Source organism: Ranitomeya variabilis, chromosome 2 (genome assembly GCF_051348905.1).
Source record: "Ranitomeya variabilis isolate aRanVar5 chromosome 2, aRanVar5.hap1, whole genome shotgun sequence".
NCBI lineage: Eukaryota > Metazoa > Chordata > Amphibia > Anura > Dendrobatidae > Ranitomeya > Ranitomeya variabilis.
This window is the reverse complement of record NC_135233.1, coordinates 604257472-604269507: the sequence shown is the minus strand read 5'-3', so window position 1 is coordinate 604269507 and position 12036 is coordinate 604257472. Positions and strand designations below refer to the sequence as shown.

General features: G+C 44.3%; 1 protein-coding gene across 2 annotated transcripts in view; it reads right to left on the bottom strand.

The window, feature by feature from the left end:
* PEPD (peptidase D) overlaps nucleotides 1-12036 on the bottom strand; it is a 225868-nt gene that overhangs the window by 118925 nt on the left and 94907 nt on the right. For both annotated transcript variants that reach the window (XM_077288630.1, XM_077288631.1), the window contains exons 8-9: nucleotides 2617-2692; nucleotides 2187-2233 (exon numbers count right to left, since the gene is read on the bottom strand). In XM_077288630.1, coding sequence (XP_077144745.1) covers nucleotides 2187-2233; nucleotides 2617-2692 — 123 coding nt within the window. The remainder of the gene's footprint in view (nucleotides 1-2186; nucleotides 2234-2616; nucleotides 2693-12036) is intronic.

Here is a 12036-nt window from a genome sequence, read left to right as displayed (position 1 = left end):
TGTCTCACTACAGGAAGTGTAAGGGGAAGTCATTGTCTCGCTACAGGAAGTGTGAGGGGAAGTCATTGTCTCGCTACAGGAAGTGTGAGGTGAGGTCATTGTCTCACTACAGGAAGTGTGAGGGGAGGTCATTGTCTCACTATAGGAAGTGTGAGGGGAGGTCATTGTCTGGCTACAGGAAGTGTGAGGGGAAGTCATTGTCTCACTACAGGAAGAGTGAGGGGAGGTCATTGTCTCGCTACAGGAAGAGTGAGGGGAGGTCATGTCTCAGTACAGGAAGTGTGAGGGGAGGTCATTGTCTGGCTACAGGAAGTGTGAGGGGAGGTCATGGTCTCGCTACAGGAAGAGTGAGGGGAGGTCATGTCTCAGTACAGGAAGTGTGAGGGGAGGTCATTGTCTGGCTACAGGAAGTGTGAGGGGAAGTCATTGTCTCACTACAGGAAGTGTGAGGGGAAGTCATTGTCTCACTACAGGAAGTGTGAGGGGAAGTCATTGCCTCGCCACAGGAAGGGTGAGGGGAGGTCATTGTCTCACTACAGGAAGTGTGAGGGGAGGTCATTGTCTCACTACAGGAAGTGTGAGGGGAGGTCATTGTCTCACTACAGGAAGAGTGAGGGGAGGTCATTGTCTCCCTACAGGAAGAGTGAGGGGAGGTCATTGTCTCCCTACAGGAAGTGTGAGGGGAGTTCTTTGTCTCGCTACCAGAAGTGGGGGTGTAGGACCTTTGCTACACTACTTGATGTGGAAGGCAGAGTGGTCTTGGTTTCGCTACAGGAAGAATGGCGTAACGGTCTTTGGTTCACTAAAGTAGATGTGGAGGATCTTTGCCTTGTTACAGTAAATATGGGAGCAGTGGTGTTAGTCTCAATACAGGAAATTGAGACAGGTCTTTATCCATCTGCTCCCGCTTTCCAGTCTGTCGACCTTCATACAGGCGTAAAATACAGGTGGGCTTTTTTAGTTCAGGGCAGACAAGCCACTGGACAATGTCAGGAGCACCAAAAGCAGTTTTAACTTATAGGAAATTAGTGCAGTAAATCCATGCTTTTACTCTGGTGTTGGGTGGAAGGACAGGTACAAAGGACTGTTTCTGCGTCTGTCTCTTTTATATATTATTTATTGTGAATTGACTTTCAGTTACTATCTTGCTGTATGCAATCAAGCCCCCTTAAATACATTTTTTTTTATCACTACTGTTCTTTCCCGTGTTGAGGATTTTTACCCTTTTCGGTGCTGAACTGAATTGGTTGTCATTTACTATTCCGAGATCTGAATATCACTGGTAAATGGATAATTTTATTTAAACAATAAAAAAAAAGTAAAAATGTTCATTTCAGGAGTAAATGCTCAGGTCAATGCTAACTTATCTGAATAGTTTTATTTTTTGGCGTGCACTTGTTTCATCAGCACAAAAACTGCAATTCAGACTGTTCATAGATTCAATCCCGTCCATAAAACTGATGTCGGTAAACACTTATGTGAGCGGTAAATACGTCGTCTACCACGTTCCCGCACTTCAATTGCAGCGCAAGCAGCCATTTTAATTAGAGGATCATTCAAAAACCCTTGTGAAAGAAGTCGTTGAAAAAAAAAAAAAAAAAAAAAAAAAAGCTCATACAAAGCGACGAGGCAGAGCAATGCCGCCATGGCCAATTGAGCACGATTCAGATGGTTTTTTTTTTTTCCAGATAATTGGTTCGGATATCTACCTCACAGATAACCAGTTGCACGTGAAGAATGGCACTTACAACGCAACCGGGACAACAAGAAAAAGAAATAAAGATTGGGTAAGGCGATTTATGGAGAGGAAGCAAATAAATAAGCAAAAACTAAAACAAAAATTGTGTGACTCGTTCTTTGCAAGCTATAATGGAAGTCATATTAGTAATCACCCAGCTTTAACAAAACCAGATATACACACAGCGAGACTGACTTAGGCTCCAGTTCACACAATATGGCATATATCGGGGATTTACGATCAGTGAATACACCAAAGCCGTAATTGTTCGGATATTTTGAAAGAAATGGCGCAAGATAAGTGACACTAAAAAATACAGAGGGAGTAAGAAGTGTCCAGAGACTGTATTGTGCAGCCAGGGTCCCTATGGGTAAGGCCGCTCGTGTGTCCTGACACTACCTGACAGATACCGGGAGCGTATTCCCAATGCCAAAAGCATCTTCCGTACCTTTCCAGCTCGTACTCCTTCATCCCAATTCTCACAGCCTTCATAACCTGCGGACAGATAAAAAAAAAGTGAAGCTAATGTCTTACGCTATTGCCGTAAATCACGTTATCATCACGCAGAGGATTAAGGTTCCAACATACTAAAGCGATATCTGTACCACATACGGAATGCAGCATCCGTCATCGCGGTAGACAACGCGTTAGGCTATCTAATGATCTCAACAGCTGCTGTACATAGAAATGAGGTGTACGGGGACAATCCTATTACCAACACATAGAAGCAACACTAGAATCGATAGTCACATTTCCCCCACAGTCAATACAATTAACTGAGAAGCGGCAGACTACAAAGAGAAGGCACGGCGGGACGCGAAACGCGCCTCCCCAACAAGAAAGGAATGAGCTGCCCCCGAGATAAGGAGACTTCTTACTTCTTTATGTGCCTCGCTGGAGATTCGGTTTGTGTAGCGCAGCACCTCCAGCTCCATGTCTGTCTTGAAGACGCGACTGTAAGAGAAACAGGCAAATATTAATAAGATGATAATACACTTCTTGAGGTGTGAAGTGTTACCAGAATCACAACCACAAGAACAGGGGGTGCCGAGTCCTGGAGCGGTGGTTCTCTATGCAGAGCTTATAGTATTGCGTTCGGCCATCTCCATCAGTCTCAGAGATTGAATGGAGCAGCATTGCACATGAGCAACTTCTGCTTCATTCACACGGGGGACATGGGACCCCCCATAGCAGGACGCAGGAGCGGGAAGGCGAGCGATCAGACACTTATCGTCTATGCTACGGATTGAAGTAATAAGTTAACGAATCTGGGAACACCCCTTTAAGATGTGCATACATAGTCCCTGTTCAGACTTCATCGGAGGTATACGACCGTAATATTCTCTCCAATGTATCTGACTACAGCCATACAGGGTATTCTGTTAACAAGCAATTATCGCCTATTCACAAGATCAGGGATAACGATTGGATCGGTGGAAGTCTGATCGCTAAGGACTCGTTTACACTGACTGACCAGCAGCGATAAAGACCAACAATCGATTACGTATTTGCGGATCGGTGGTCGTTTAATAGCCTGTTTGGACCGGTTGCACGAGCTTCGGATCAACGTCATACTAGGCAGCACATGCCCTGTTTACATCAAATGAAGTGTTGATGAGAAGGATTATTTTTCAGCAAGGCAAACAATTGTTTCACCCGACGAACAAGCGTTTTGCTCGTTTCTCCAGTGATTGATAGCCTGTTTACACTGCACGATTATTGGGAGTCGAGTGCTCCTAGAAACTGTCACGCTGGTGGGTGTGACTGTAGCGTGGATGGGTGAGGACCCACCAGAGCCTCTCATGGTGAGGGTAGACTTGATGCAGGTAGTCAACCGATGCCACTCCAGAGTAGATGCTGCAGAGAGTCTGCATCAGCACGGGCATGAAAAAAAGGGAGATAAAGGCAAAGACGTGGTCAAACAATCCGGGTCAGGGCAGGCAGTGCAGGTTCACAGTATAAAGCCGAGGTCAGGAGTGGAGAGGTCAGACAGGTTGGGTATACAAGCCAGATCAATAACGGGAGAGAAAACAAAGATGAACCCACAGGATACAGAGAAAAGCAACTGGGAACACACAATTGGGCAAGGAGTGGTGGGAGGAGCTGCCTAATAATCCAGCTGCGGCCAAGGAATAGGCTGGGGAAGGAAAACTCTGTAGGACACAGCAGGGTTAAATTCCTGTAGGATCTGGCCGTGCCTCCCTATAGCCAGGTGGAGACTCTCTAGGAGCAGAGCTGGCAGTGAGCACAAGGCAGCTCAGGGAGATGGTCTGATGCTGGGGAAGCGTAGCGGTGAACGCAGTGAGTGCAGCGGCGCTGAGAAAGCGTGCGAGATGCCGGCGTGACAGAAATGCTTGTTTACAATGATCGCGCAGAGTAGATGCACCCTAAAACTCTGAAGTTGGGAATTTTTTTGTCCCCATGCAACTGGCATGCAGTACGCATGTGAAACTGCAGCTCCATTTATGCTCGAGGGTACCGCTGGAGAAAGCCAAGCGCTGTAGTCGACTATCTCCATGGAAAATAAATGGAGTAGCAGATGAGTATGAGCACAGGGCTCCATTCAGACAGGGTCGAAAAAATGCGGATTACTGCGATCGTTCAGACCTTAAACAATCTAGAATATGAATTGGGGATAAGTTTTCTTAGCAGAATACCCCTTTAAGTCTCCTCATTTTCGCTCCCAAAGTGGGTTTCCAATTAAACGTGTGATCTCCTGGATCCAATAATCCAGCACCGTGATACCAGACTATTGGAGTAAGCTGTACTTTGCATTTATCCATCATGACCTCTGAACTCGATGTTTATGACCCTTGTACAGAAGTGGCCCCTGGCCGGCCCGCTGCCATTTCCCTATTAGCCCCAGGATATTGTGCGCTCTCTTCCCGCACCAGCAATCTCTTTCACATTTAAGGAGTGTGAGGATGAGATTCCCGGCTCCTCTTGTGCTCTTCAAACTCAATTATTATCTGCATTCACAGCTATCCGCTGTTCCATCTCAAGTCTGAGCGGCGGCGGCCACCCCGCAGATCACAATTGTTTTGTGTCTGATGTACAGCGGTCGGCGCCCGGATCTTCACAGTGATACATCTACGTCTACATCGATAGGACTCGTATCAATACCGCCGGCCTTTATTAATGGCAGATAGCAGGCTTCGTCTCTCCAGTCTATCTCAACCTGGGATTAATTCTTCCTTGGAGGTTTTCAGGAAGCTTCCAACAGGTTACGGATGATACAACATTAAGCGCTAACAGGATCTCCAGAAATTACAGCTATAGTCTAAATCGTTTATTTATATGACCTCTAAATCCTACATAACACAGAAGAAGGGGTCAGCAACCTGCAGCGCTCCAGCTGACATGAAACTACAACTCCCAGCATGACATCACAGCCTGCAGCTGTTCTGAAACTACAATTTAGGGGTCGTCAATCTTAGGTACATGGGTCATACTTCCGTACCTATGGGTAAGGTCAAACAGGGCGGGAAATGGAAATTATAATGGGCGGGTGTCCTTATGGGATAAACAGTTGTTTTCTGCTAACATCCTACGCCATATAACAATGTAGACTCTGCAGTGGTCGTCAGCAGCTTTTTAGTTTTCAGTTATCACACCTAGAGCCTCACACATGGATCCCAACCTTCACTAAGGGGGAAGTTTATGATCCTACTGTAATAAATACAAGACACCACTAGGGGGAAGATATGATCCTACTACAATGAAAACCACCACTAGGGGGAGCTTATGATCCTGCTGTAATGAATGCAAGCTACCACTAGGGGGAGCTTAGGATACTACTAGAATGAATGAAACCCACCACTTGGGGGAGCTTATGATCCTGCTGTAATGAATGCAAGCTACCACTAGGGGGAGCTTAGGATACTACTAGAATGAATGAGACCCACCACTTGGGGGAGCTTATGATCCTACTGTAATGAATGCAAGCCACCACTAGGGGGATCTTATGATACTAGTCCCTCACTACTTTCAAGACCACACTCGCCACAGCTAAACCAACCTACTTCTCATCTCTCATATCCTCCCTGTCTCACAACCCTAAACAGTTATTCAACACCTTCAATTCTCTCCTCCGTCCCCCAGCACCTTCTCCCTCCCCACTTATCTCAGCTGAAGACTCATTTTTCAAGCAGAAGATTGATAACGTCAGAGACAGTTTTGGTCAACAACCCCCAGAGCCCTTCCTCCCGACTTCCATGCCCTCCACCTCCAAAACCAACTTCTCCACCATTACAGAAGATCAACTGTCCACTCTACTCTCAAGATCGCATCTCACCACCTGTGCACTTGACCCGCTCCCATCCCACTTCATCCCAAACCTCACCACAGTCTTCATCCCAACCCTAACCCATCTCTTCTACCTATCACTAACAACTGGTGTTTTACCCTCAAGCTTTAAACATGCCTCCATCACACCTATCCTCAAAAAGCCCTCTCTTGACCCATCCTCTGTATCTAGCTATCGCCCTATATCACTTCTCCCCTATGCCTCCAAACTACTGGAACAACACGTCGACCTTGAACTGTCCTCCCATCTCTCTTCTTGTTCCCTCTTTGACCGCTTACAATCAGGCTTCCGGTCACACCATTCCACTGAAACTGCCCTAACTAAGGTCACCAATGACCTCTTAACTGCCAAGAGCAAGCGACACTACTCTGTCCTCCTCCTCCTCGACCTGTCGGCTGCCTTTGACACAGTGGACCATTCCCTATTATTACAGACCCTCTCATCCCTTGGCATCACAGACTTGGCCCTATCCTGGATCTCATCATACCTAACAGACCGGACATTCAGCGTCTCCCACTCACACACCACCTCCTCACCTCGCCCCCTATCTGTAGGAGTCCCACAAGGTTCAGTCCTAGGGCCCCTGCTCTTCTCCATTTACACTTTTTACACCATTTATACCTGGGACAGCTCATAGAATCTCATGGCTTTCAGTATCAACTCTATGCTGATGACACACAGATCTACATCTCTGGACCAGATATCACCACCCTACTAACCAGAATCCCTCAATGTCTGTCCACTATTTAATCCTTCTTCTCTGCTAGATTTCTGAAACTTAACATGGACAAAACAGAATTCATCATCTTTCCCCCATCTCACGCGACCCCCCCAACATCCATTACAGTATCCATTACAGTAAATGGCTGCCCACTCTCCCCAGTCCCACAAGCTCGCTGCCTCGGGGTAATCCTTGATGCTGATCTCTCCTTCAAACCACATATCCAAGCCCTTTCCACTTCCTGCCGCCTTCAACTCAAAAATATTTCACGAGTCCGTACATTCCTCAACCAAGAATCTGCAAAAACCCTAGTCCATGCCCTCATCATCTCTTGCCTTGACTACTGCAACCTCCTACTCTGTGGCATCCCCTCTAACACTCTCGCACCCCTCCAATCTATTCTAAACTCTGCTGCCCGACTAATCCACCTGTCCCCTCGCAATGGCTCCCCATTGCCCAGAGACTCCAGTACAAAGCCCTAACCATGACGTACAAAGCCATCCACAACCTGTCTCCTCCACACATCTGTGACCTCGTCTCCCGGTACTTTCCTGCACGCAACCTCCGATCCTCACAAGATCTCCTTCTCTAATCCCCTCTATCTCCTCTTCCCACAATCGTATACAAGATTTTTCTCGCGTATCACCCCTACTCTGGAACCCTCTACCACAACACATCAGACTCTCGCCTACCATCGAAACCTTCAAAAAGAGCCTGAAGACCCAGCTCTTCCGACAAGCCTACAACCTGCAGTAACCACCGATCGACCAAACCGCTGAATGACCAGCTCTATCCTCGCCTACTGTATTCTCACCCATCCCTTGAAGATTGTGAGCGTCCGCGGGCAGGGTCCTCTCTCTTCCTGTACCAGTTATGACTTGTATTGTTTAAGATTATTGTACTTGTTTTTATTATGTATACCCCTCCTTTCATGTAAAGCGCCATGGAATAAATGGCATTATAACAATAAATAATATTAATACTACAGTAATGAATGTAAGCCACCACCAGTGGGAGCTTATGATACTACTGTAATGAATGCAAGCTACCACTAGGGGGAGATTATAATCCTACTTGAATGAATGCAAGACAAGGCTAGGGTGAGATTGTGATGAACTTTAGTGAATTCAAGCCACCACTAGGGAGAGTTTATAATCCAATTGTAATGAATGCAAGCCACCACTAGGTGGGTGCTTATGATCCAATTATAATGAATGAATGCAAGCCACCACAAGGGGAAGATTGTGATCCTACTGTAATTAATGAAAAACCACCACTAGGGGCAGCTTATGATCCATTTGTAATGAATGCAAGTCACCACTAGAAGACACTTATTCTCTTCCTGTAATACAAGTCACCACAAGGTGGAGCTTGTGACACAATTTTAATAAATGCAAGCCACCACTAGGGGGAGTAAATGATCCAATTGTAATGAATGAAAGCCACCACTAGGAAAGCTTGTGATTCAACTGTAATGAATGCAAGTAACCACTAGAGGGAACTTATTGTAATATCTGCATACCCAGCTCCTTCTAGTGGCGGCCGTAAGACTCATCATTACAGAACATCACTGCTTGGGACATTCTGCGCTATACATTCCTTACACAATTAAATAACTAGAAGATAAAATGAGAAATGTGGTGTTTATTGTTTGTTATAGAAAGTAAAAAACCAGAGCCAGCTTAATGGACTCTAAGGGATTGGAAACTTCATCTATAAGTGCTGGAAACAGAGATTTCCACCCAATTCACACTCAATTGTGTAATCTGTTTAATGCAGCAAGTGGAGACTTGGGGGATTTCATGAAATAATGCCAGATTGCAGCCAGGACATGAACGTCACATACAGACCCAAGAGATTCCTCCATAACATACAAAGGGCAGATAAACACGTCAGTCCGGGAGCAAGCCTCAACATATATTGATATTTGGAATCATTTCCTCCCCCCAGAACGAGCCAAGGGCTTATAACACAATAATAGTTACGAAACACGTTAATCTCCCACACAACCTTCACATCATAAACACGTGTGACTGACACAACTCCGGTTTTAACACGGCAGGGATTATTTCACAGGCTTTTAATTAAAATTAAGGCAAATGATCTCACAGCCCATAATGAGCAGCAGAGGTTTGGAGGAACTTTGTAATGTGACCTTCTGTATGTGCTATAATTGTGAGCGAGCGCAATCTACTGATCTGGACCTTGGTTCACACCTCTGACGTCTGCATCTGGCCTCCAGATGCCAGTTACACTTGTTCCAGGAACCTTTCACCTTTTCATTGGAACTAAGAAAGAATATATGGCACTTTCTAAAAATGATTTTAGGCTTAAAAGTGTGAAGGGAAAAGAGGAGATAGGACTTTGAAATGGAACGAATAATGACTGGAAATTTACTCAGACAAGAAATGCTGAAGTGGGATTCTCATCTTCAAGGATCTGCTACTACAATACTACCACCATGTACAATAATACAACTACTATAATACTGCTCCCTATGTAGAAGAATATAACTACTATAATACTGCTCCTATGTACAAGAATATAACTACTATAATACTGCTCCTATGTACAAGAATATACCTACTATAATACTGCTCCTATGTACAAGAATATAACTACTATAATACTGCCCCTATGTACAAGAATATAACTACTATAATACTGCCCCTATGTACAAGAATATAACTACAATAATACTGCCCCTATGTACAAGAATATAACTACTATAATACTGCTCCTATGTACAAGAATATAACTACTATAATACTGCTCCTATGTACAAGAATATAACTACTATAATACTGCCCCATATACAAGAATATAACTACTATAATAAGGCTCCTATATACAAGAATATAACTACTATAATACTGCCCCTATGTACAAGAATATAACTACTATAATACTGCTCCCTAGGTACAAGAATATAACTACAATAATACTGCTCCCTAGGTACAAGAATATAACTACAATAATACTGCTCCCTAGGTACAAGAATATAACTACTATAATACTGCTCCTATGTACAAGAATATAACTACTATAATACTGCTCCTATATACAATAATATAACTACTATAATACTGCCCCATATACAAGAATATAACTACTATAGTAGTGGGCAGTGGGCTTCATACAGTCTGATCAGAATGTTAAACTGAAAACCTCATGTTCAGTATATAAATTTTTGCCTAGCGGCTTTAGATCAACGTATGATTTTGGGATGTGCGGTTCATGCTCTTTTTTTTTCTTTTTGTACAAAGCATAACTACTATAATACTGTCCCTATGTACAAAAATATAACTACAATAATTCTGCTTCCTATGTACAAGAATATAACTACAATAATACTGCTCCCTATGTACAAGAATATAACTACTATAATACTGCCCCTATGTACAAGAATATAACTACTATAATACTGCCCCTATGTACAAGAATATAACTACTATAATACTGCCCCTATGTACAAGAATATAACTACTATAATACTGCTCCTATGTACAAGAATATAACTACTATAATACTGCCCCTATGTACAAGAATATAACTACTATAATACTGCCCCTATGTACAAGAATATAACTACAATAATACTGCTCCCTATGTACAAGAATAAAACTACTATAATACTGCCCCCTATGTACAAGATGTACGTAGTATATAGGAGTGTGGGCACCATATCCCTGTTAAAAAAAATATTTAAAATAAAAAATAGTTATATACTCACCCGCCGGGATCCAGCGAAGCTGTGACGAGACGCGCTCCGCTGCCGCCATCTTCTGTTCTCAGGATGCAATGCGAAATTACCCAGATGACTTAGCGGTCTCGCGAGACCGCTAAGTCTTCTGGGTAATTTTGCAATGCACCGATGGGAACGGTAGATAGCGGAGGCCACGCGCATCTCAGCGGACTACGGAAGATGAGAATAGCAGGTTTTGCATAGGCAGCATCAATAGTAAAAAGTTGGGGACACACAGGTTTAATAGCAGCGTTAACGGAGTGCGTTACCCGCGGCATAACGCGGTTCGTTAACGATGGCATTAACCCTGTGTGAGCGCTGACCGGGGGGGGGGGGGGGGGGAGTGTGGAGCGGGTGCCGGGCACTGACTGGACGGAAGTAGGGAGGGACTAATCGGACTATGCCTGTCGCTGATTGGTCTCGCCATCTGCCTGTCCTGGCTGCCGCGACCAATCAGCGACACGGGATTTCCGGGACAGACAGACAGACGGAAGTACCCCTTAGACAATTATATAGTAGATAATACTGCTCCTACTTTCAAGAATATAACTACTATAATACTGCCCCTATGTACAAGAATATAACTACTATAACACTGTTCCAATGTACAAGAATATAACTACTATAATACTGCCCCCATGTACAGTACAGACCAAAAGTTTGGACACACCTTCTCATTAAAAGATTTTTCTGTATTTTCATGACTATGAAAATTGTAAATTCACACTAAAGGCATCAAAACTATGAATTAACACATGTGGAATTATATACTTAACAATAAAGTGTGAAACAACTGAAAATATGTCTTATATTCTAGGTTTTTCAAAGTAGCCACCTTTTGCTTTGATGACTACTTTGCACACTCTTGGCATGCTCTTGATGAGCTTCAAGAGGTAGTCACCGGGAATGGTCTTCCAACAATCTTGAAGGAGTTCCCAAAGATGCTTAGCACTTGTTGGCCCTTTTGCCTTCACTCTGCGGTCCAGCTCACCCCAAACCATCTCGATTGGGTTCAGGTCTGGTGACTGTGGAGGCCAGGTCATCTGGCATAGCACCCCATCACTCTCCTTCTTGGTCAAATAGCCCTTGAGGTGTGTTTGGGGTCAATGTCCTGTTGAAACATAAATGATGGTCCAACTAAAAGCAAACCGGATGGCATAGCATGCCGCTGCAAGATGCTGTGGTAGCCATGCTGGTTCAGTATGCCTTCAATTTTGAATAAATCCCCAACAGTGTCACCAGCAAAGCACCCCCACACCATCACACCTCCTCCTCCATGCTTTACGGTGGGAACCAGGCATGTAGAGTCCACCCGTTCACCTTTTCTGCGTCGCACAAAGACACAGTGGTTGGAACCAAATATCTAAAATTTGGACTCATCAGACCAAAGCACAGATTTCCACTGGTCTAATGTCCATTCCTTGTGTTCTTTAGCCCAAACAAGTCTCTTCTGCTTGTTGCCTGTCGTTAGTGGTTTCCTAACAGCTATTTTATCATGAAGGCCTGCTGCACAAAGTCTAATCTTA